This window comes from Nycticebus coucang, chromosome 18, assembly GCF_027406575.1.
Source record: "Nycticebus coucang isolate mNycCou1 chromosome 18, mNycCou1.pri, whole genome shotgun sequence".
NCBI lineage: Eukaryota > Metazoa > Chordata > Mammalia > Primates > Lorisidae > Nycticebus > Nycticebus coucang.
Window position 1 is genome coordinate 31,668,827 of NC_069797.1, and position 26,978 is coordinate 31,695,804.

A 26,978-nucleotide genomic window follows, 5' to 3' on the forward strand; every position below is an offset into this window, starting at 1 on the left:
GCGGACCTAACGTACGATACCACTCTCAGCATATATATTAATAGAAAGGATACATACAGAAGTTAAATATCTGAAAAATTACTCCCTTTAATCTTGCTGACACATACATATTAAATTATTTAAAGATGATATTAGATATCCAGGATTTGCTTTAAATATCTGGGGTTGGGCGGAAGAAAAGAGAGTATATAGGACAGGAAGGCCCGGTTCTGTCGTTGTACTTGGTGATGGTTATATAGGCTTCATCATATTTTTGTCTACTTTTATATATGTTTGAACAAATTAGCTACCCAGTCTTTAAGTATTCTTAGTCTGAAGATCAGTGATATTGTAAATATAATCTAAAGAAAAGAAACAAATTACCACTGGCATGTCTATCTCCTCCTCTACTTGAAATTTATTAATTTTTTCATTTTCACACCCAATATATGATGCAGATAGTAATAGGAAAGCAAATTTGGGCAGGAGAAAGAAAAAAATAAGGTGATGCAAGGGCAGCACTATACATCTCTAATTTAAAACTGTAATTAAAAGCATTTAATTATAATGCTGAAAGTCAAAAATGTCCAAAACAGCATGATATTTCCATGAAAAAGACTTTAAAAAGTATGTGTGTGTGTATACCTATGAAGTGTATATATATCCATATGTATCTATAAAAAAGTATAACCACACATTGCTTATTTCATTTATGAGGATCAATACCAGATAGGATAATTCTTACCAATATGGTGTTCCCACAAAGGAATTGGCAGGAGATGCCATGGAAGCAGATCCAAAGTCAGCAAGTTTCACCTGGCCCGGTTCTGTCAGAAGGATATTTCCTGCTTTGATATCTCTGAATTTAAGGAACACAGAAAATTATTTATTTTTCCTTCATTAGATTGTGTTAATGAGAAAAATCAAGAATTCCTAAGATGGAAAAAAAAATTAAAATAATTTAAGTACGGGACAATCTCAAAATTGGGATAAAAGAATTAAGATTCAAATAAAATGAAAAACAGAACTCAAATAAACATATAGTAACAAATTTCTAAAAGAAAATCAGGTAATTGCAGCATATAGCTTATATGTATTATTATTATTATTATTATTATTGTTATTATTTAGAGACAGAGTCTGACTTTGTCACCCTCAGTAGGATGTCATGGCGTCACAGCTCACAGCTCACAGCTCACAGCAACCTCCAACTCTTAGGCTGGCTTAAGCGATTGTCTTGTCTCAGCCTCCCGAGTAGCTGGGACTATATGCGTCTGCCATAACGTCCAGCAATGTTTTGTTGCAATTCTCATTGCTGTTTTAGCTGGCTGGGGCCAGGTTCGAACCCACCACCCTCAGAATATGAGGCCGGCGCCCCACCCACTGAACCACAGGTGCCACCCTGAGTTTCTGTTTTTAAAAATAGAATTTAATTAGCAAACAGTCCCTTCACAATGTGTAGGACTCCTGAGTATCATAACGTTTAAAAAAAAAGAAAAGCAGGTGGTGCCTGTGGCTCAGTGGGTATGGCACCAGCCCCATATACCGAGGGTGGTGGGTTCCAACCTGGCCCCGGCCAAACTGCAACAAAAAATAGCTGGGCGTTGTGGTGGGCACCCAGAGTCCCAACTACTCAGGAGGCTAAGACAAGAGAACTGCCTAAACCTAGGGGTTGGAGGTTGCTGTGAGCTGTGATGCCACAGCACTCTACTGAGGGCGATAAAATGAGACCCTGTCTCTTAAAAACTAATAATAATAATAAAAAAGAACTTTATCCTCCAAACTTGGTTTTTAAAAAAAGGATTATTCAGATCATTACCAAACTTTAGCATAGTTCTAACTAAATATAAATGAAAACTGAAACATACGGATAATGTAATATGTCCATGACACCAAATTTACTTTCAATCTCACTTTCCTGAAGCAGCAAACTACTTTCTATCTAAATTAAGAAAATTATAAATATTTATATAGTAGGATTGTATGTCCAATGGGCACTAGTATAACATACACTTAAGTGTTTAAAAATTAGGAAAACTAAATTTTCCAGTACTTGTTCATTTTTACTATTGTATTTTGATGCATGTAATAAATGAATCTATTTTCATTTCATTTGATAATTTAATTTAAAATGGCTAGGCACTTCCAAGTTGAGAAAACCTTAGGTTGTGATTCAAAAGATGCCATTCAAGGGCAGCGCCTGTGGCTCAAGGAGTAGGGCGCCAGTCCCATATGCCGGAGGTGGTGGGTTCAAACCCAGCCCCGGCCAAAAACCACAAAAAAAAAAAAAATGCCAGTCACTTAACTTATTAGCATGTAGATTTCTCTAAGACCTTGTCATTCTCATCAAAAAATGATAACCCATTAACTCACAATGACCCAATTATAGTCTTTACTATGTACTACCTGGTTCATACATGCAAACAAAAAACATGCTAATACCCTTTTAAGACAACCACAAAAGATGCTAGTGCCAAAAATACATTGTAAGATGGGTTAATTTCAAAGTTACTATTATGATTTTTTTTTTTTTTTTTTTTTTAATTTTGAGACAGAGTCTCACTATGTTGCCCTTGGTAGAGTGCCATGGCATTCCAGCTCACAGTAATCTCCAATTCTTGGGCTTAAGCGATTCTCTTGCCTCAGCCTTCCAAGTAGCTGGGACTACAGTCCCCTGCCACAACGCCCAGTATTTTTTGGTTGTAGTTGTCATTGTTGTGTAGCAGGCCCTGGCCGGGCTCGAACTTGCCAGCCTTAGTGTATGTGGATAGCGCCCTACTCAATGCGCTTTGGGCACTGAGCCACCAAGTTACAATTATTAAAGATTGATAGTCAAAAGCATAGAGTCTGAAGTAGCTTTATTTATCCATTTAATAGAATCAAAGGAACAAACCCAGCATTATCAGCTACAAGGAAAACAAAGGTTTAGGTTTAGTTCTAGCTCTAATCTATCTGGCTTTGCAACTTTTGGGAGATTACAGTCACAAATTAGGACACTGGTTTCTTTACTTATAAAATGAAAAAGAAAGACTACGTAATTCTTAATGCCCTTTCCAGTATGCAAATTAAATGATTCTATAAATAAATTTTTACTACAAATCCATAATGTGTACATACTTTAGAAAGCCCAGCAGCACATGCAGACAAAGACAAAAATTATCCTAAATAAACAGATGAAGTGTAGGTTCATTTTAAGATATGGGTGATCTAAAAAAATAAAGAGTTTATATGATTTTATTTAGTTATAACCAACAACAATTTCAGGGTTAATAAATTCTATGGTTGATAAATGCAATGAGCTATTTGGTTGTCAATATATGATAATTTCCAAAGCACTTACCTGTGGATCATGGTATGAGAATGTAAATAAGCTAATCCCTGGAGAGCACCATGTGTAATTGCAGCTATTTCCACTTCTTGTAATGGCTTTTTGTGAACTTAAAGTAAGAATTTATTTGAAAATAATTACTACATAGAACATTTTTGTTTAAAAAAATAAATATACATATCTAATACATGAAAATAATTTTTAAAAACTGTTATTTAGGTTAGTCCAAAGGTAGTGAGGTATCTCACTTGATTGTTCAGTCAGTTACAGATTGAACTCCTTGTTCTACCCTTTTCCCCCTTCTCACTACTGCACTTACTAGTCTCAAAAAAAACCAAATTGTTATTTAGCAGGAAAAGATTTGTTTCCCATGATGATAAAGCTATTATGCTTTATAACTAGTACATAGTTGTGTCAGCTATTAAAGTATATTTCACAGCCAATTTTCCTATGAACTAATTTTAAACAATTATTCGGTGATATAAAAGTAGAACAAAAGTTTTCCCTTTATTCTCACTTACCATTGTTTTGAGCAGAAAGACAGAAATCTAGAAAAATGCTTGTAAAATCACAATGAGAGAAAAATTGCATATTTTATGCTATTATATTTAATAAAGACAACAAATACTATGCTGAGTATCTACAGAATTCTAAGGTCTGTACTCTCTGGAAAATTTTACATTGTTTAGTATTAATTTAAAGAATCTCTAAATTACCGTTTTATTCTGTTAATACTTTATTAATTAAATAAAACCTACCTTCTAGTAAATCTGAAGCAGATCCTAAACAATATTCCATTACAAGCTACATGGGGAAAAAAATTATAAAAATATTAAAATATAGTATAAAGATTCTATTTGAGATAAATTTACCTAGGAGATAGTAAAACAAAACAAACTCTAGTCACTATCTACCTTAAGAAATATAGTTATGTATTCAGCAATTTGCTAAATGCATAAAGTTACGCTAATGATATATTAATCTTTAATAATGTCAACATGTGATCGCTTCTATAAGCTGTGTATTTCATAATTACTAGTTGAAGCTATAAAGAAATGTACATATAGTGTTACTATTAATCTGTAATAACAATATTGATTATTGCTAAGAGGCAAAAAACTGTGTTCTCCAGAACTATAGGTACAGTCAGCCCTTATATTTCTGGTTCTGCATATGTGGAGTCAATGAAATGTGACTTGAAAATATTTTGGAAAAAAATAAAAAATAATACAATAAAGCTAATATAACAACTATTTACCTAGTATTAAGAAAAAAAACTATTTACATAGTATTGACACTGTAGTATTACAAGAAAAAAAACTATTTACATAGTATTGACACTGTAGTATTACAAATAATCTAGAAATTAAATAATATGGGAGGATATGCACAGATTATATGCAAATATATCATTTTATATAAGGGACATGAGCATCCGTGAATTTTGGTATCCTGGGGTAAGTGGTTATGGAACCATTCCCCCTAGTTAATGTGGTACAACTGTATGAAGCTTAGGTCACAGGTTAAATGCTTCTTTTTTTTAAAGATAGGGTCTCACTTTGTCACCCAGGCTAGTATGCCATGGCCTGGTCATAGCTCACTACAACCTCTAACTCCTGGGCTCAAGTGATCCTCTTAGCTCAGCCTCCCAAGTAGCTGGGATTATAGGTATGTGCCACCACACCTGCTGATTTTTCGATTTTTTGTAGAGACAAAGCCTTGCTATGTTGCTCAGGTTGAAACTCCTAGCCCCATGCAATCTCTTGCCTTGGCCTCCCAAAATGCTAGGATTACAGATGTGAGCTACCACATCCAGCCTTAAATGCTTCTATTAAAGCAAACATGGAGCACCTTCTATGTGCCCTATATATATTAAACAATTTAATCCTCACTGCAACCTTATGAGGTTAAGTCCTAGTATTTTCCTGCTTCACAAATGAACCTGAGAGATAGAGAAGGAATCTGCCTAATGTCACTGCTTTTTCTTTAAGCATAGCCTCATTTTAGGAATCATCACTACCACCACCAAAATAAACTGAAGAAAATATACAAAACATTACAAATTACAATCTAAGTTAAGTATACTAAAATGATAAGTAGCTGTGGCTTATCATTCAAAATAAGGTGCTATTGCTGATAACAACAGGGCAAAATTAATTTTTACTTTTTTTTTTTTTTTAGACAGAGTCTCACTATGTTGCCCTCAGTAGAATGCCGTGGTGTCACAGCTCACAGCAACCTCAAACTCTTGGGCTCAAGAGATTCTCTTGCCTCAGCCTCCCAAGTATCTGGGACTACAGGTGCCAGCCACAACGCCTGGCTATTTTTTTGTTGCAGTTGTCATTGTTGCTTAGCTGGCCTAAGCTTGGTTCAAACACACCAACTTCGGTGTATGTGGCTGGCGTTGTAACCACTGTGCTACGGACGCTGGGCTCATCAGTTCAAACTTCACCAAGATCTTTCTGGTTCAACAGATTACAACGCATTTATGTCAAACAGATACATGCGAACTTTCAATCTCAAATAAGAGGATTGTTTTTACAAGTTGGAATGGTACCACTAAAACTGTCAAAACATTTTTTTCATACAAATGAAGGTTAGTAGAATTCTAAACTATATCTGTAGTAAATTTGTAAATGATCTATTATCTCTAATTATCTAAGAGTTCTAAGAAATGCTGCTCTTTCTCTTTCACTATAAACTAAGATTTCATGTGTCTTTGCATGCCTGTCCACGGCCAGTATAAGACATTCTAAATTAATTCACTATAAACCAAAACCAAAACCAACTAAAATAAGGAGGAGAAGGAAGATACCAACCCATGCTGTGTGTTCTCGCAAATAACAGCCTTTGTATTCTATACTGTTGGGATGTTTTATTCTTTGTAGAAACTTGACTTCCTTAATAATATCCTGCCATTTCTGTGGGGAGAAAAAAAGGAATAAGTGAAGGAAATTATGAATAGCTGCTTTTCTGTAGGAAGTTATACAAAAAAAAAATTACTAGATTAAGAAGGGTTAACAAGAACATACAATTTGCTTGATTTATAATGTTAAGATGAAATGTCAAAATAAAAAATTTAGAAGAAATTATATTCATATGTAGGCATACCTTGGTTTATTATGCTTCACTTTATCATGCTTCACAGACAGTGCTCCCCCCTTTTTTTAAACAATTGGAAGGTTTATGGCCATCCTTCAGCAGACAAGACTATCAATACCATTTTTCCCATAACCCGTGCTCATTTTCTCTCTGTGTCACACTTTGGCAATTCTATCTACTTTAAACTTTTTCATTATTATTATGTCTGTTATAGTGATTGATCTGTGATCAGTGATCTTTGATATTACTACTGTAACAGTTTCGGGGAGCCATGAGCTATACCCATACAAAATGGTAAACTGCTAATAAATGTTGTACGTATTCTAACTGATCCGCTGACCAGCTGATCTCTACTTCTCTCCAGGCTTTCCTATTCCCTGAGACACAGCAATATTGAAATTAGGCCAAATAATAACCCAACGGTGGCCTCTAAGTGGTAAAGTGAAAGAAGAGCTACACTTTTGTCACTTGAAGTCAAATGCTACAAATGATTAAGATTAATGAGGAAGGCCAGAAGGTGGCCCACACCTATAATCCTAGCACTCTGGGAGGCCGAGGCAGGTGGGACAGCTTCAGCTCAGGTGTTTGAGATCATCCTGAGCAAAATCAAGATCCAGTCTCTACTAAAAATAGAAAAAATTAGCCAGGCGTTGTGGCAGGTGCCTGTAATCCCGGCTACTCAGGAAACTGAGGCATGAGAACCACTTGAGCCCACAAGTTTGAGGTTGCTGGGAGCTATGACACCCTAGCACTCAACTCTAGGATGACAGAGTGGGATTCTGTCACTAAAAAAAAAAAATTAGTGAGAAAAGCATGTCTAAAGCCAATATAAGTCATAAGTTAGGCCTCCTGCACCAAATACCCAAACTGTGAATGTTTAGAAGATAAATTCTTGAAGGAAATTAACATATTGCCACAATAGGGAAAAAAATTTTCCCTTGGTATTTTCATGATGGTTTTTTTTTTTTTTTGCAGTTTCTGGCAAGGGCTGGGTTTGAACCCACCACCTCCGGCATATGGGGCCGGTGCCCTACCCCTTTGAGCCACAGGTGCCGCCCCCATGTTTTATTTTAAAAATAGAATAAAAACTTCGAAAACAAACCACCCTTCTAATTTAATGAAAAATCTGATTTTTTTATTGTTTTCTGTGCACAAGTTGTATGCAACTCATACAATGTTAGAATCAATTTTTATACTGCCACACTATGTGAATTCTATGTCACTCATGACATACTTATTGGATTTGTTTCTGAGAATTGAGTCTTTTGTCATTCTACAAGTATACTTAGTTGTGTCTAGAGTGGACCCTTGGGTGGTCCTAGATGGTGACCTCTGAATCATACCCTCTAAGTATGTGCAACAATGTCAAGTTGCTGCATACTATCCCTTGATTTCATTCAAAGAGCCACAAGGCAAACGTTTAAGGCAAAATGTGCAACTAGGAGTTATGTTGACAGAAGACAGTCCAGCACATGTGGTGCCCCTGGGCAGGTGGAGTAAAGCAGGAAGACAGGAGGTGGGGGAGTTACCTGCATACTATACTGCTCCAAAAGTCAAGAGATGTATAAGTTATATGTGCTTCATATGGCTCTCAACTCAAAACTGGCATGAGTTAAATACAATTCACATGGCAGTTAATGTGCTAAAAGTGCTACCGTGGTGAACCCACGAATGATAAGAAAGCACAACAGCCTCACTGCAGATATAGAGAAAGTTTTAGTGGCCTAGGTAGAAGATTAAACCAGCCAGCAAGCCCTTCAGCCAAAGCCTAATCCGGTGCAACGTCCTAACTTTTGAATTCTATGAAGATTGAGAGAAGTAAGGAAGCTGAAGAGGGAAAGCTGGAAGCTAGCAGAGGTTGGTTCAAGAGGTTTAAGGAAAGAAGCTGACTCTATAACATAAAAGTGCAAGCAAGGCGAACCAGCAAGCACTGATGCGTTAGCTGTATCCAGTTATCTAGAAGATCTAGCTAAGATGATTGGTGAAAGTAGTTATGCTACATAAGAGATTTTTAATGTAGACAAAACAGTCTTCTGTTGTAAGATTTTTCATAGCTAGAGAGGAGAACACCTGACTTCTAAGCTTCCAAGGACAGGCTGATTCTTGTATTGGGGCCTAATGCAGCTGTGACTTTAAATCGAAGCCAATGCTCACTTACCATTCCAAAAATCCTAGAGCCCTTACAAATGATGCTAAATCTATTCTGCTTGTGCTCTACAAAGCCTGAATGACTGCACATCTGTTTAGAGAACAGTTTTCTAAATATTTTAAACCTACTAAGACCTACTGCTCAGAAAAATAGATTCTGTTCAAAATGTACTTGCTCATTGACAGTGCAACTGGTCGAAAGCTCTGATGAAGATACACAAAGAGATTAATGTTATTTTCCTGACAGCTAACAGAACATCCACTCTGCAGCCCATGGATCAAGGATTCATTTTGACTTTCAAGTTTTGCTATTTAAGAAATATATTTTGAAGGCGAGGGAGAGGTAGCTCACACCCGTAATCCTAGCACTCTAGGAGGCCGAGGCGAGTGGATTGCCTGAGCTCGTGAATTTGAGACCAGCCTGAGCCAGAGTAAGAGCTCATCTGTAAAAATAGCCTGGTATTGTGGCAGGTACCTATAGTCCCAGCTACTTGGGAGGCTGACACAAGAGAATTACTTGAGCCCAAGAGTTTGAGGTTGCCATGATGTGAGCTGTAACACTACAAGGGCACTCTACCAAGGGCAATAAAGTAAGACTCCGTCTCAAAAAAAAAAAGAAAGAAAAAGAAATACATTTTGAAAGGCTATAGCTGCCATAAATAGCAATTCCTCTGATGAACTGAGGCAAAGTAAAGTGAAAACCTCCTGGAAAGGATGCCCCATTCTAGAAGCCATTAAGAATATTCATGATTCGGGTGGTGCCTGTGGCTCCAAGAAGTGCCAGCCCCATATGCCGGAGGTGGCAGGTTCAAACCCAGCCCCAGCCAAAAACTGCAAAAAAAAAAAAAAAAAAAAAAGAATATTCATGATTCATAGGAAGATGCCAAAATATGGACACTAACAAAAGTTTGGAAAAAGTTGATTTTAACCCTCACAGAAAACTTTCAGGGGTTTGAGAGTTCAGTTGAAGAGGTAACTATAGATGTGGCAGAAATACCAAGACAACTAGAATACATGTAGAGCGCTGAAGACATGTCTGAATTGCTCAAATCTCATGATAAATGGATGAATGAATGAGGTGCTGCTTCTAATGGATAAGCAAAAAAAATGGTTTCTTGAGCTGGAATTAATTCTTTTTTTCTTTTGAGACAGTCTAACTTTTTTGCCCTCGGTAAAGTGCTGTGGTGTCATAGCTCACAGCAATCTCAAACTCTTGGGTTCAAGTCATTCTCTTGCGTCAGTCTCCTGAGTAACTGGGATTGCAGGTGCCTGACACAATGCCCAACTATTTTTAGAGACGAGGTCTCACTCTGGATCGGGCTGGTCTCAAACCCATGGGCTCAGGCAATCCACTCGCCTCGACCTCCCTCCCAAGTGCTAGCATTACAGGCATGTAATGCCTGTACACACCTGGCAGGTGAAATTTATTCTTTCTTTTTTTTTTTTTGTAGAGACAGAGTCTCACTTTACCGCCTTTAGTAGAGTGCCATGATGTCACAGGACTCACAGCAACCTCTAGCTCTTGGGCTTCTACGATTCTCCTGCCTCAGCCTCCGGAGCAGCTGGGATTACAGGCGCCCGCCACAATGCCCAGCTATTTTTTGGTTGCAGTTCAGCGGGGGCTGGGTTTGAACCCGCCACCCTCGGTATATGGGGCTGGTGCCCTGCTCATTGAGCCACAGGCGCCACCCTGAAATTTATTCTTGATGAAAATGTGAACAATGTTGAAAGATTTAGAATATTACAAAAATTTATTTGATGAAAAAGTGGCAGGGTTTGAGAGGATTAACTCCAATTGTAAAATAAAGTCATACTGTGGGAAAAATGTTATCAGAAATCTTTTATGAAAGGCAGTCAATTAATGGGGCAAACTTCATTGTTGTCTTATTTTAAGAAAGCACCACGCTCATTGTCAGTAGCCATGAACATCAAGGCAAGACTCTTTACCAGCAAAAAGATTATGATTCACTAAAGGCTCAGATGATGGTATGCATTTTTTAGCAATAAAGTACTTTTTAGGCTCAGCACCTGTAGCTCAGTGGCTAGGGCGCCAGCCACATACACTGGAGCTAGCGGGTTCAAATCTAGTCCGGACCTGACAAACAACAACGACAACTACAACCAAAAAATAGCTGGGCGTTGTGGCAGGGACCTGTAGTCCCAGCTACTCGGGAAGCTGAGGCAAGAGAATTGCTTAAGCTCAAGAGTTTGAGGTTGCTGTGAGCTGTGATGCCACAGCACTCTTTTACCCAGGGCAACACAGTGAGACTCTGTCTTAAAAAAAAAAAAAAAAGTACTTTTTAACTAAGATATGAAATTTATTAGACACTTAATTAGCCATTTAATTTAATTAGCCCTTAATTAGCCATTAATTTATTAGCCATTTAATAGGCAACAATGTTATAAATTTTATATGGACTAAGATACAAAAACATTGTGACTCCCTTTATTACAGTATTTACTTTATTATAGTGGTCTGTAACCAAACTCACAACATCTGCAAGGTATGCCTATAGTTCACAACTCAATTATATAATTTATAAAATTAACTGATTAAATTTAGAACAAATTTTAGCTTGATAAAATTTATCATCTATGAATCTTATTAAAATTTTACAACCATGTACCAAACATAACTATATACCATATTTAGTGATTTTTTTTTTCAAAAGACTAACCAAGAAAGGTTTAATTTGCAGTTTTATTGATGTATAATTTACATACCATAAAGTTCACCTATTGTGTTTTTGGCTTATTTCTTTTATCAAATGTTAAGGTTTGTTTTTCTTTTTAACTCAAATAAATTAATTCCTTTGAGATTTAAGTTCCAAATCCAAACTCCAAAATGTTAGTAAGCAATTATTATATAGGAAATGTAGAGAAAAAACAAGCAGTATGAAAATCTTTTCCTACACAGTTTACTAAGTGCTTTCCCACTAATAGCTATCAAAAAATAAACAGGTATCTTTGTCCTTAAGCTACTCCACAACAAACTTAAACCACTTAGGCCATTCATAAATATACTCTAAAGAAGCAACGAAGAAACTCAAAAAATATAGGTCCCAGGGTCCATACCTAGAAACTCTACAGGTAAATAGGTGTGGGGAGGAACTAGGAATCTGCTTTTTTCCCGTTTTAGTTTTTTAAACTCTTACCACTGATTAGACTACATTCTTAACATCTTAGGAAAACACTGTAATAGAAAACTTGAAGAAATGTTTTATACAACATTTAAGATCATACACCTTCTATGTTGTGTCACAAGACCCCAATGGAACACAAAATATGTTCACAGTTTTTATGTAAAATGCATAAGATATATTAGAAAACGCCAAATTCAGTAAATTTTTTTTTGTTTTTGAGACAAGAGTCTCACTATGTCACCCTCTGTAGGGTGCCGTGGAGTCACAACTTACAGCAACCTCAAACTCTTAGGCTTAAGGGATTCTGTTGCCTCAGCCTCCCAAGCAGCTGGGACTACAGGCACCCACCACAACACCCAGTTACTTTTTTGTTGCAATTGTCGTTGCTGTTTAGCTGGCTGGGGCCGGATTCGAACCCACCAGCCTCAGTGTATATGGCCAGCACCCTAGCCATTGAGCAATGGGTGCCAAGCCCAAACTCATTAGATTTTTTTATATGGGCCTTAACTTTCAAATTTAAATATTCTGGGAGGCAAAATCTCAAAAAAAATTTTTTTTATTCCTGAACACAAAAACCTTTTTATGAAGGATGTTAGTATTAGATGTTAAAAGATGATGAAATAAATGAAGTTTTTACTTTAGAAGTGACTAAACAATCAGACTCCAACAGAGTACAACAATCAGCCTACAAAAGCTAGCACTGGCTCAGCACCCGTAGTTCAGTGATTAGGGCGCTGGTCACATGCACCGGTGCTGGTGGGTTCGAACCTGGCCTGGGCCTGCTAAAACAGTAGTTCTCAACCTGTGGGTCACAACCCCTTTGGGGGTCAAACGACCCTTTCATAAGGGTCACCTAAGACCATCCTGCATATCAGATATTTACACTATGATTCATAACAGTAGCAAAATTACAGTTATGAAGTAGCAACGAAAATAATTTTATGGTTGGGGGTCACCACAACACAAGGAACTGTATTAAGGGGGCATGGCATTAGGAAGGTTGAGAACCACTGTGCTGAAACAACAATGATAACTATAACAACAACAATAAAAATGGCCAGGCCTTGTGGCAGGCACCTGTAATCCCTGCTGCTGGGAAGGCTGGGGCAACAGAGTTGCTTAAGCCCAAGAGGTTGAGGTTGCTGTGAGCAGTAATGCCATGCATGGCACTCTTATCAAGGGCGACATAGTGAGACTCTGTCTCAAAAAAAAAAAAAAAAAAAAGCTAGCCCTAACGCTGTCTTAGAGAGAATGATTAATAAAATTAAAATAAACTATTCTGAAGTAAAAAAAAATTAAAATAAACTTGTAAGAAATGTTAGCATTTTTTTGATGCCAAAATGATGAAACAATGATATGATCATAATAGTATTATCATACCCATAATATGATAATCACAAAAGTTAAGATTTACCATGAAATAAAGATTCCAAAAAAAGTACGAAAACAAAATATTTAAAACTGATACAGCAACTCTACTGCAGCATCAACTTGAAGAAATATTTGTACAGTCAAGTATTTCCCAGCATTATTTTTTTTTTTTTGACAGTCTCACTATGTCATCCTAGGTAGAGTGCTGTAGTATCACAGCTCACAGCAAACTCAAACTCTTGGGCTTAAGCGATTCTCTTGCCTCAGCCTGTAGTCCCAGCTACAGGGACCCGCCACAACGCCCAGCTATTTTTTTTTTGTAGTTGTCATTGTTGTTTGTCAGGCCCGGGCCAGGTTCAGACCCACTAGCCCTGGTATATTTGGCCAGCACCCTAGCCGCTGAGCTATGGGCACCAAGCCATTTCCCAGCATTATTTACAAAACCCAAGGGGTAGAAGCAACCCAAGTGTCAATTAGATGGTGCATATATAAACTTGGAGTTTGTGTGTCCTATGTAGATATGTACATATACATACAGACACATGTGGGATATTTTTCAGGCTTAAAAAGGAAAATAATTTTGATACATGAGGTAACACAGATGGATTTTGAGGATAGTATATGATATAAGCCAGTCACAAAAAAATAAAAACTGAATTATTCTACTTATATGACAAATCTATAGTAATCAAATTATAGACAGAAAGTAGACTGATGGTTGCTAGGGGCTGGGGAATTGTTGTTTAATGGGTACCAGCTTCAGTTTTGCAAGATAAAAAGAATTCTGGTGATGGATGGTAGTTACTGGTTGCATAACAATGTAAATGTACTTAATTCCACAGAATCATACACCTAAAAACAGTTAAGATGGGCCAGGTGGGGTGGCTCATGCCTGTAATCCTAGCATTCTGGGAGGCTGAGGTAGAAGGAACGTTTCAAGTCAGGAGTTCAAGATCACTCTGAGCAGGCTCGGCACCCATAGCTCAGGGGTTAGGGTGCCGGCCACATACACAGGGGCTAGAGGGTTCGAACCTGGCCCAGGCCTGCTAAACAACAATGACAACTACAACAAAAAAAATAGCTGGGCGTTGTGGAGGGCACCTGTTGTCCTAGCTACTTGAGAGGCTAAGGCAAGAGAATCACTTAAGCCCAAGAGTTTGAGTTTGCTGTGAGCTGCAACACGATGGTACTCTACCAAGGGCAACATAGTGAGACTCTGTCTAGAAAAAAAAAAAAAAAAAAAAAAAAATCACCCTGAGCAATAGTAAGAACCCCATCTCTATTAAAAACAGATTAAAAGTAGCAGGGTGCAGTGTTGCATTCCTGTAGTCCCACCTACTCAGGAGGCTCACTTGAGCCCAGGGGTTTGAGATTATAGTGAGCTATCAAGATGCTACTGCACTCTAGCCAGAGCAACAGAGCCAAGACTGCCTCCGAAAGAAAAAAAAAAAGGAAACAAAATGTTAAGATGGTAAATTTTATGTGTATTTTAACATAATTAAAAATAATACAAATTTTTTAAAAACTAAAGAGAGAATTTTAGATTTATAATGTAGGCCAGGCCCAGGCACAGTGGCTTATGCCTATAATACTAGCTTTCTAGGAGGCCAAGGTGAGAGGTCTGCTTGAGGTCAGGAGTTCAAGACCAGCCTGAGCAAGAGCAAGACCCCATCTCCATAATAAATAGAAAAAATGACCTGGGTGTGGTGGCAAATGCTGGTAATCCCAGATACTTGGGACGGTGAGTCAGGAGGATCCTTAAACCCAGGACTTGGATACTGCAGTGAGCTTTGATCACACCACTGTACTACAGCCTGGGCGATAGAGAAAAATCCTGTCTCTCTGGCCCGCGGGTGTTTTTGGTGTTTTTGTCGCAGCTGCCTGTCCTGCTCAGCAGCCAACTCATCCCGGGACACAGTGCGCATGTGTGGAATGTGCGCCGCACTCTCCGACTCCCCTTCTTTTCTCTGTCTCCTCTCAGTTTTGGGTGTGACTGAACTAGTGACCAGATTGCCTGTGCAGAGCCTGCTGCTGCCTGAGGACCGTGGTAAGAATAAGTTAGGATTTATTTTTTTTGAAGTTAGGAGGTCTATTTTTTTTTTTATTTTGAAGTTAGTAGGGCCTTTTTTTGCGGTTAAGGGGGGCCTTTTTTCCCTGAAGTTAGGAAGTCTTTTTTTTTTTTTGCAGATAGGGAGTGCCTTTTCTCTTTGAAGTTAGGAAAGCCTTTTTTTTTTTTTTTTTTAATAGAGACAGAGTCTTACTTCATCACCCTTGGTAGAGTGCTGTGGGGTCACAGCTGACAGCAACCTCCAACTCCTGGGCTTAGGCGATTCTCTTGCCTCAGCCTCCCGAGCAGCTGGGACTACAGGTGCCTGCCACAACGCACAGCTATTTTTTTGTTGCAGTTTAACAGGGCCTGGGTTCGAACCCACCACCCTCGGTATATGGGGCCGGCGCCCTATCAACTGAGCCACAGGTGCTGCCCGGAGAGCCTTTTTTTTAAAAGTCGGTTAGTTGTTTGGGGTTGGTTTCTAGGGGGGTTGCATCACAGTGATAACGCAAATAGTCAGCACTCAGTGCTAACGCAAACTGTCAGCGCTCAGAGGTAATGCAAATAGTCAGTGCTCGGTGGTAATAATTTTAAGTGCTCAGTGTTAATGCAAATGGTCAGTGGTCAGTGTTATCGCATGGAGGCCCCAAACTGATAATCTACCTAGGGCCCCATGGGAACTTAGTTCAGCTCTGCAGACAGCCAAGGAGTAGGAAACCCAATTTAATTGACAGTAAGTGCATTTATATTCTGATTGCTATTCAGTTGTGTATGATGTTGTATGTTGGGTGCTGTGTAAGCTCTGGTTCACACTGTTGTGATCTCTGAGCAGTGTGAGTTCAGCCATATGCTTGTATGGCTGAACTCGCATTAGATTTGGAAGAAAAAAGGCATATGTGCCTTCTTTTTTCCTGCAGTGAGAAGACCCATGAGATCAGATTCCTGTGTGAGTTCACAGATCGCAGTGTGGTTTGCACAGGGTAGTGCATACTGGAAAGGTGGTGGAGGAATCAGCTCTGTAATCATGCAGATTACCACACTGCACCAGTGTGAGCCTGAGGTAAAAGTGGACTTCCACCAATACAGCTTTTCTGTAACCCATTTTCTACTGACATTGAAAACGTGAATACAATTTACCAAATGGAACTGGCTAAACTGCAGAATCGTGACTCTGTGAAAGATGCATTCAAGTCAAGCAGCCTTCCTAATTTCTATGCATCTCTCCCCTCTGAGGCATATCCTAATCTCAGGAACCAAGCACTCAAAATGGCAACCATCTTTGGCAGCACTTATGTCTGTGAACAGACTTTTTCCAGAATGAAACATGTGAAATCTCCAACCAGATCTAGACTAACTGATGCACACTTGTTACGACTAGGAGTGACAAATATGGAACCAGACATTGACCATCTCATTAGCCAAAAGCAGGCCCATAGTTCCCATTGAAATACTGGTAAGTTTGTTGATTTAACTTTACTTGTTCTTCATTTTAAATATTGTATTTGTTCCCGTTTTGTTTTTTTATCTCAAAATAAGATATGTGCAGTGTGCATAGGAATTTGTTCATAGTTTTTTTTTTTTAAACTATAGTCCGGCCCTCCAATGGTCTGAGGGACAGTGAACTGGCCCCCTGTTTAAAAAGTTTGAGGACCCCTGCTCTAAACGAACTAATAAGAACATTAATGAACTGAAGTACATTCAATGTAGTAATAATAATTTCATTTTGGCTTGGTCACTTGAACCCAGGAGCTTGAGATTGCCATGAACTAGGCTGATGCCACGTCACTCCAGCCCAAGTCACAGAGACTATATCAAAAAAAAAAAAAAAAAAAATTCATTTTTAGGTTTTTCAGATTGGTATACATTGCCAGACTAAATATACTGTCTGTGGACTAAAGTTTTGTTTAATAAAACAGCCATTAAATAATTTCTTTAGTTGCTATTTTCTTTTGAGATAGGGTCTCACTCTGTCACCTAGGTCATAGTGCATTTGTATCATCACAGTTCACTGCAACCTCAAACACTGGACTCAAGCAATCCTCTAATCCCTCTTGCCTCGCTTTCTGGAGTAGCTAGGACTACAGGTGTGCACCACCAAGCCTGGCTAAGTTTTCTATCTTTTGTAGAGCTGGGGTCTTGCTCTTGCTCAGGCTACTCTCAAACTCTTGGCCTAAAGCAATTCTCCACTTTTGGCCTCTCAGAGTGTTAGGATTACAGGCGTGAACTACCACACCCAGCCTCATTGAACAAATTCTAAACCATGTTAAAAGAAGATCATATCAAATATAATTTACTGTCAAGTATATCTTATTCTACTTTAATTTTTTAGAAGTCGTTAATCCTTCCAAAATAAAGAGAATAATATGTAAAACTGGAGTTTTAAAAATTACAAGGGGCAAGTTGGGGGATGCCAGGAATGTTCTGTTTGTGCCTCTAGATACTAGTTAAACGGGTATATCAGTTTGTGAAGGAAAATTTATTGAAATACGCACTTAAGATTTATATACTTTTCTTTAGGTATCTTACACTTTTGAAAATTCCCACCCTCCCTACATAATCGAAAACAGTATATCTTTCCCTAATATGCTAATAAGAATTAAAATATTTATTCTAAGATAAATACTGTACAAGAAAAAAAGACTATATATTTAACTTACCTCAGTAGATTGCTTTCCACTATAAGACATTTTCTTGATGGCCACCACTTCATTGGTACGCACATCTCGTGCCTATGAAAGAACAAAGAAAAGACCTTTGTAAAAATTAACAGAGTAAATCCAGGCAATTATTTCTTTGAAAAGTAAAAGCACATGCAAGTTACCATGTCAAAAAGAACACCAAAAGTGTTTTTAAAGAATATTTTAAAAAATAATAACACTATGTAGCAGTACATATAAAATTATCCTGGCGCTGGTACCTTGGAAAGAAAAATAAAGCTAGTTTATCCATGAGTAATCTTGAGAGGAAATACGTAAAAATTTGAGCAGCACTATTAATAAAGAGACAAAATAAGACTAATTGTTATAAGTCTATGCTAATAAATTTTGAAATCTCAGTGAAATGGACAATTTTCTTTTCTTTCTTTCTTTCTTTTTTGAGACCAAGTCTCAAGCTGTCGCCCTGTCTAGAGTGCCATGGCGTCACAGCTCACAGCAACCTCAAAGTCTTGGGCTTAAGCAATTCTCTTGCCTCAGCCTTCCAAGTAGCTGGGATTACGGGTGCCCATCACAACACCTGGCTATTTTTTTGTTGTAGTTGTCATTGTTATTTGGCAGCCCTGGGCTGGGTTCGAACCTACCAGCCCTGGTGTATGTGGCCAGTGCCCTAACCACTGAGCTATGAGCACCAACTCTTAGTCATTATGTCTTGCTAGTTTCTTCTAATCCAAAATGATTCTTCCCCCCTCTTATTTATGACTTTGGCATTTTTTAAAATATGCAATTGTACTTTATGTAATTTTCCTAAATTTGTGTCATTTAATGTTTCTGCACAATTACATTCAGGTTATGCATGTAATCCCTGGCCAAAATGCTGCAAAAGTGACATTGTGTCTTTTTCACAGTATCATACACTTACCTGAGATATACAATGTCTCTCTGTTCCTCATTGGTGTTACTAATTTCTGTCACCCACTCAAAGTGTTGTCTGGTTTTTCGACACATAGCATACAGAAAATTAATTTTCATATATAATGGATGTCCAGTTGCTCTGGCACCATTTGTAAAAAAGACTTGCCTTTCTCCAATGAATTATCTTTGTGCCTTTGTCAAAAATCAAACTGACTATATTTGGGTGGGTATGTCTGTATTCTATTTTATTTGATTTACGTATCATTCTTTTTACCAATATCATAGTATTTTGAATAAAATATGTAAAATTATATAGTGTGAGTTCAATGTTGGCATATCTCGTCACTTAGTTATGTTTTTTTTAATTCCTTTTTTTTTTTTTTTGAGACAGAGCCTTAAGCTGTTGCCCTAGGTAGAGTGCTATGGCATCACAGCTCACAGCAACCTCCAGCTCCTGGGCTCAAGCGATTCCCCTGCCTTCGCCTCCCAAGTAGCTGGGACTATAGGCGCCCGCCACAACGCCTGGCTATTTTTTGGTTGTAGCCATCATTGTTGTTTGGCAGGCCCAGGCTGGATTCGAACCAACCAGCTCAGGTGTATGTGGCTGGCGCCTTAGCTGCTTGAGCCACAGGCGCCGAGCCATTTTTTTTTTATTCCTTTTATTGGTGTTTTATAGTTTTTAGCATACAGATCCTGCAAATATTTTGATCCATTATACCCAATACCAAACAATTTGCTATAACTATTGAAAATATAATACTTGCAAACCTCTGCAAAGAACACAAATTAGTAAAATCTTACATTAGGAAATAAGAGGTAAATATCACATCCTATTTCAAAAAACGAACAAAAATACTTTGTTACAAAATAAATTACTAACTTTGTTGTGATCATACACGGTCTGCCACATGTGTTAGCAAGCTATCTGATTCCCAAGCCAGTGTTCTCTTTGGCTTTTTTATTTACTTATCCTGTGGCCTACCTCATATTGGTTCTATTTAAGGTATGGGAAAGTAAGAGTATGTTTATCTTCCTGGCAATTGAGAGATAATGATCCTTTGAACATCCAACTTTCTAGTTTGATTTCAAATACTTCCTATGATACCAGTCCTTATTAGCTTGCCTAATGAGATAATCATGCTAGCTTATTCAGTTATACTGAATATATATATTTTTAGACAGAGTCTCACTCTGCCACCCAGGCTAGAGTGCAATGATGTCATCACAGCTCACTGCAACCCCACATTCCTAGGCTCAAGTGATCCTCCTGGCTCAGTCTCCCAAGTAGCAGGGACTACTTAACCACCACGCCCGGTTAATGTTTCTGTTTTTTTAGAGAAGGGGCCTTGCTGTTGCTCAAGTTGGTCTCCAACACTTGAGCTCAAGCAATACTCCTCCCTTGGTCTCTCAAAGTGCTAGGATTACAGGCGTAAGCCACCGCACTTGGCCAGTTATAATATTTTAAAATTTAAGTGATTCCTACTGCCAATTAACCAAAATTCAGAGATGTTACAGAGCTATTTTTAATCACATGAAAAAATATGAAAAGAAACTCTACAAACTCTATAGACAAACACTGCACATTTAGTCTTGTCATTGGAGGATGAGAGAACATGTAACAGAAGAATGTACACACCCACATGGGTTTATCTGATATCACAAAATACAAAGGTTAGTGATCTAGAAATGAAATTTCACCAAAAGATTTAATTCTGTATTACGTTCAAACTTTCCTCATTTACATAGTCATGTTTCCCAGACATCAAAACACATAACAGAAAACATCTGCTTTGAACAGTGGCACCTTAAGTCAATTGTTCCTGGGATTGTCCTAACCTGAACTTGAGTTTCCTAGCCTCCTAATTTGCATTGAAAAAAAAAGTCTTCCTCCCTATGCTTAATTATACAAATCTGTAAAATATACAGTTAAGCTGGTATATATAGCAAAGTAAAACTTTGTTATGCCTTTCTCTAGATCTGAAATCAGCAAACTTTAGTTTGTTTTTGTATATTGAGACAGGATCTCAATCTGTTGCACAGAATGCAGTGCAGGAGCATCATCATAGCTCACAGCAACCTCAAAATCCTGGGCTCAAGCAATCCTCCTGCCTCAGCCTTCTGGAGTAGTTGAGACTAGAGACACATACCACAACGACCTACTAATTTTTCTGTTTCTTGTACAGTTGGAGTCTTCCTACTCAGGCTGATCTTGAACTCTTGGCCTCGAGCCACTATGCCTGGACAGTAAACTTTTTCTCTCAAGGGCAATATTGTAAATATTTTAGGCTTTGGGAGCCGCATACAATCACTGTGGCATATGGTTGTCCTTTTTTCTTTCATTTTTCATTTTTTATTCCCCCTTTTTCTTTAATATAAAAATCATTCTTAGTTTGGGAGCTGAGTAAAAAACATCACAGTTTAGACTTGGCCCGAGGACAGTAGTTTCTTGGCCCCTTCTATAAATGAATATTTGGTTAACATTTTGCCACAGTTGCTTTGAATCTGTTGATCCAAACATATTTTGTTATCATTATAATTATTATTATTATATATTATTGAAGAGCCATTTGAGAGTAGATACTCTGATACTTGGTCCTGAAACACTCCTTCGTATTATCTCCTGAGAATATCAACATTCTTTTGAATAATAACAGTAGAATTGGCAAATTTAAGAAATTTATCATTGAAGCCGGGCATGGTGGCTCATGCCTGTAAATCCTAGCACTCTGGGAAGGCAAGGCAGGTAGATCAACTGAGCTCAGGAGTTCGAGACAAGCCTAAGCAAGAGTGAGACCTATCTATACTAAAAACAGAAAACTAGCCACGTATTGTGGTGGCACCTGTAGTCCCAGCTGCTGAGGAAAGAGAGTTTAAAGTTGCTGTGAGCTATGATGCCATGACAGTCTACCCAGGATAACAGAGTGAAATTCTGTCTCAAAAAAGAAAGAAAGGCTTGGTGCCTATGGCTCAAGCAGCTAAGGCGCCAGCCACATACACCTGAGCTGGCTGGTTCAAATCCAGCTCAGGCCTGCCAAACAACAATGACGGCTACAACCAAAAAATAATTGGGCGTGGCATTGTGGCGGGCGCCTGTCGTCCCAGCTACTTGGGAGACAGAGGCAGGAGAATCCCTTGAGCCCAGGAGTTGGAGGTTGCTGTGAGCTGTGATGCCACAGCACTCTACCCAGGGCAACATCTTGAGCTCTGTCTCAAAAAAAAAAAAGAAAAAGAAAAAGAAAGAAAAAAATGGATTTATCATTGACATAATCTAGTGCATATACAGTCCATATTCAAATTTCACCAACAGTCTCAGGAATGTCCTTTTTTTCCCAATTGGGATCATACACTATGGCCTAACTTCTAGGTCTCTCCTAAACCAGCTTCTGATATTCGGCTTACAAAGATTTGCTTTTGTTGTCCTATTATAAAGAACTTTATTTTGGGGAATATTATGCTTTCTCTCCTATCCAGAGCTCTCTGAAATAATAAGCCTAAGTAGGGCAATCTTATCCACTGTTACATAAGGAGGCACACGTAATAGAAAATCACTTCCGGGATCAGTGCTCGTAGCTCAGTGGTTAAGGCAATCTTAGCAACTGTTACACAAGGAGGCACAAGTAATAAAAAATCACTTCTGCGCTCGGTGCTCATAGCTCAGTGGTTAGGGCACTGGCCACATGCACCAGGGCTGGTGGGTTTGAACCCAGCCTAGGCCTGCTAAACAACAATGACAACAACAACAACAAAAATAATCAGGAGTTGTAGCAGAGGCCTATAGTCCTAGCTACTTGGGAGGCTGAGGCAAGAGAATCGCTTGGGCCCAGGAGTCTGAAGTTGCTGTGAGATGTGATGCCACAGCACTCTACTGAGAGTGACATAGTGACTGTCTCAAAAAAAAAAAACAAAAACCCACAAATGTCCTAATGCTATAATTGGGTAAATGAGATGAAAGCTATGCTGATTAGTATAATGTAAGCACTCCAATTTGTACAAATAATCAACACACTGAAATGGGCATAAATGTATTTATGATCTGTGTACGAAAGACTTAATAAAAAAAAACACTTATTTTTCCACCTCAATAATTCTGTTCCATGGGTAAGGCACTATCACATTTATCCCCTTATCTTGTCAGAAAATAAATGCTCTTGATTCTATTCATTTAAACTTTTAAAACGTATACTCACCTCTCCACCCTCACTGCCTTAACTAAACTAAGCTGTCAGCATTTCGTTCCTAAATTATTAGGAAAGCATACCAATCACCCTCCTCTCTTTGATCTCTGACACATGCCAATCTAGACTGATACAAGAGTGAACTTTCTATATAACAAAAATACATATTTCTGTTGTACTTCAGTGGCTCCCTCAAGACTTCAAAATAAAGCCCATATTTTTTAGTATAATATAGGTTTTTCAAAAGCCCTTGTTTATCTTTCTCCAATCACATCCTTAGTTCCCACTACACCCTAACTTCAGATATACCCACTTGCAGTCATACCCTTCAACAAAGACTACTGATAAAGTACTAGATTGGGAGGGATAATGCAATTTTATGGTTTTATTTTGAAAAATTTAAATCACTGATTTTACCAATATGGGACTTAACTTAGTACCTTTAACCAAAGAAAAAGGACAATAAACATTACTTCTTCCACTTTACAGACCATATAGGCAGGTATAAGAAAGACAGAAAAACCTATTGAAATCTAAACTTCATAATAACAATGAAAGACCAGCTGCTCAAAAAAACCATATTGTTTTAGAAGGATATATGAAAAGCCCCTATGAGTAAAAATAATATCAAACATACACCAAAGAAAATTTTACTTTTTTTTTTTTTTTTTTTGAGACAGAGTCTCACTCTGTTGCCTTGGGTAGACTGCCATGCCATCAGCCTACCCCCAGCAACCTCAAACTTACTGAAGCGATCCTCTTGCCTCAGCCTCCCAAGTAGCTGGCACTACAGGTGCCCCAAAAATGCCCAGCTAGTTTTTCTATAAGAGAGAAAGGAGTCTCACTCTTGCTCAAGCTGGTCTCTAAATCCTGAGCTCAAGCAATCCCCCCACCTTGGCCTCCCAGAGTGCTAGGATTACAGGTGAGAGCCACTGCACCCAGCTGAAAATTTCACTTCTTAATTCTTGCCATAATGCTATGTTAAGACTATCCCTGAATCCAATAAAAATGGCCAAAAAAGCAGGCAACATATGTGAAACAATACTGATCACTATTGTTTGGAGAACAAATATAGGTATCCCTTTAGGGACTAGAAACCCTGAGAGAAGAACAGTATACACAGAAGGAACTCCAAATTTCCCCTAGCTTCATCTGTGAACTGTGGTAAAGGAAAATTAAGTTCAAAGAAGAAGCCCAGAAGCTAGTCAGGGATGCCAAAGTATCTAATACTTAAAGGCACAATCTCAGAAAAGGGAGCTGACAATTAGCAACTCAAAAATCTACAAATTCTCCTTAATTTGTGTGTTAATACTGAAGTATTCATCAGTATAAGATGTCTAAAAGCCAAGCTGGAAATTAACAGCTGGAAGACTGATAAGATAAACAGAGCTTTCAAAACATACGTACTGTTGGAGAGGCTCAGTGCCTGTAGCTCAAGCATCTACCCTGTTTCCCCGAAAATAAGACAGTGTCTTATTTTAAGGTGTGCTCCCAAAGATGCGCTAGGTCTTATTTTCAGGGGACGTCTTATCTTTCCTACAAGTAGGTCTTATTTTCAGAGGATGTCTTATTTTGGGGGAAACAGGGTAGGTGCCAGCCACATACACCAGAGCTAGCAGGTTCAAATCCAGCCTGGGCCTGTCAAACAACAATGACAACTACAACCAAAAAATAGCTGGGCATTATGGCGGGTGCCTATAGTCCCAGCTACTTGGAAGGCTGAGGCAAGAGAATAGCTTAAGCCCAAGAGTTTGAAGTTGTTGTGAACTGTGATGCCACAGCACTCTACCCAGGGTGACAGGTTGAGACTCTATCTCAAAAAAAGAAATGTTGGAGAGATGGAAGCTGGAATTAAATCCCATTAAAATCTTTGATTCAGCTTTGATAATACCCCAGACTTTCAGTTGGGATCCCAGAAGAGCCATGCTTTAGGATAAGGGGCAAAGCATAGAAGTAAAGGCAAAGAAGATATCAACTAGCCTTAACAAAGTCTAAAAGGAAGGCTCAAGGTGACTCACAAAAATACCATCTGTCATAAGAAAACATCACTTTTTTTTTGTAGAGACAGAGTCTCACTTTATCGCTCTCAGTACAGTGTCGTGGCGTCACACAGCTCACAGCAACCTCCAACTCCTGGGCCTAGGTGATTCTCTTGCCTCAGCCTCCAGAGCAGCTGGGACCACAGGCGCCCACCACAACGCCTGGGTATTGAAAACGTCATTGTTTTTAAAGAAAAAAAATCAACATCACCCAGAGCCTCTATAAATTCTTCTCCATAATAAAGAATATCCAATGAAAAAGTATGAGGCATGCTACAAAAAGTGAACCAAATACTGACAAGAGGAAAAAAAAAACAGAAATACAGACCCACTGGGATTCAGATATAGGATTTATCAGATCAGGCTTTGAGGATGAATAAAATCAAATGGTCCCCTTTGAAGTAAAATATATGAGAATAGTACGAAAAACAGGAGAAAAGATTACAGGGTTTTTTGCTATTATTGCTGTTGTTATTCTGGTAGATTATTTATTTAATTTCAGAATTTTACCAGGGTACAAATGTTTTAGTTACATGAACTGCTTTTGTGTAGTTTGGGTCAAAGTTACAAGTATGCCCCTCACCCAGAAAGTATGCAATGTACTCTTTTACACTACCCTTCAGACCCGTCCCACCTGGTTGCTTTCTGTTGAGTTTTATTACCAAATGTGCACATGTGTGTTGATCAGTGAGTTCTGTTTTAGTACAGTGAATAAACGTGGTGTTTCTTTTTCCATTCTTGCAAAACTTTACTCAGGAGAATGGTCTCCAGTTCCACCTAGGTTGTTGCAAAAGGTACTGGTTCACCATTTTTCTTATGGCTGAGTAGTACTCCATGATATACCACATTTTATTAATCCATTCATATATTTGAGTACTTGAGTTGGTTCCACACCCTTGGAATTGTGAACTATGCTGAAATAAACATTCTAGTACATGTGTCTTTTTGATAAAATGACTTTTCTTTTGGTTAAATACCCAATAGTGGGATTACTGGATCAAATGGTAGGTCTACTTTTAGTTCTTTGAGGTATCTCCATACTACTTTCCACAAAGGTAGTGCTAGTTTGTAGTCCCACTGAAGATTACAGTTGAAATAATTTAAGGTTTTTACATCATTTGAGAACTGGTAATGGTGTTAATGTAAGTTAACTATAATAAGAGAATATATTATCATCTCTGGGATAACTCTTAAAAGATTAATAAAGGAATATATAACTAAAAGGTAAATATGATGAAAAATGTATTAATCATGTCTTTTTATTCTCTATTTCTTAATACTTTGACATCTAGAGACTGGCTGACAGCCACTCCCAGAGTTAACTAATTCCTAAGGCTAGCAGACAACCACGTCTTTCATATGCAAACCAATCAATCCAGTGTCCATACCATTATTCATCAGGCTGAAAAACTCTCCCCAGCCCTAATCAACCTAGAGCCAAGTATTAGACAAATTGGGATAGACCCTTTGCCACAGAGCCTGCTGAAATTAAACTCATCAAACCTAAAATTACTGACCTTGTCTTGCCTGTTTCTTCCTGTAGAAATCACAATTATATAGGCTCCTGCCCATGCTTTTTCCTCACATCCTCTGCCTCCTGACCTATCCCAGTACTTCCCCATGTGGTGGCCCCATGGTGTAGTATGCATCTTTCTCTTGGATTTTGTAAGTATAACAAAACTATCTTTTCAATGCCAGTTGACTCCTGATCTATTGGCCTCACCATAGCTGAACAGTAATAAAAACCATATTTTGCAGCTTAAGCAACATGGCAAGACCCCATCTCTTAAAAAAAAAAAAAAAAAAAGAAAATGAAAACTTAGCTAGTCATAGTAGCGTATGCCTATAGTCACAGGTACTCAGGAGACTTAAGCAAGAGGATTGCTTTAGCCCAGGAGTATGATGACACCACTGCTGGGCAACAAAGAAAACCCTGTCTCAAAAAAACAAAACAAAACAAAACAAAAAATATTTTGGACAGGTGCAGTGAGTGGCTCACACCGATAATCTTAGCACTTTTCAAGGCCAAGACAGGAGGACTGCTTGAAGCCAGGAGTTTGAGACCAGCCTGGGC

General features: G+C 38.3%; 1 protein-coding gene across 1 annotated transcript in view; it reads right to left on the minus strand.

Annotated features, from left to right (window-relative positions):
• TAOK1 (TAO kinase 1) overlaps positions 1-26,978 on the minus strand; it is a 156,704-nt gene that overhangs the window by 72,707 nt on the left and 57,019 nt on the right. The window contains exons 3-7 of the mRNA XM_053570912.1: positions 17,779-17,850; positions 6,127-6,228; positions 4,066-4,111; positions 3,320-3,416; positions 725-838 (exon numbers count right to left, since the gene is read on the minus strand). Of these exons, the coding sequence (XP_053426887.1) occupies positions 725-838; positions 3,320-3,416; positions 4,066-4,111; positions 6,127-6,228; positions 17,779-17,850 (431 nt within the window). The remainder of the gene's footprint in view (positions 1-724; positions 839-3,319; positions 3,417-4,065; positions 4,112-6,126; positions 6,229-17,778; positions 17,851-26,978) is intronic.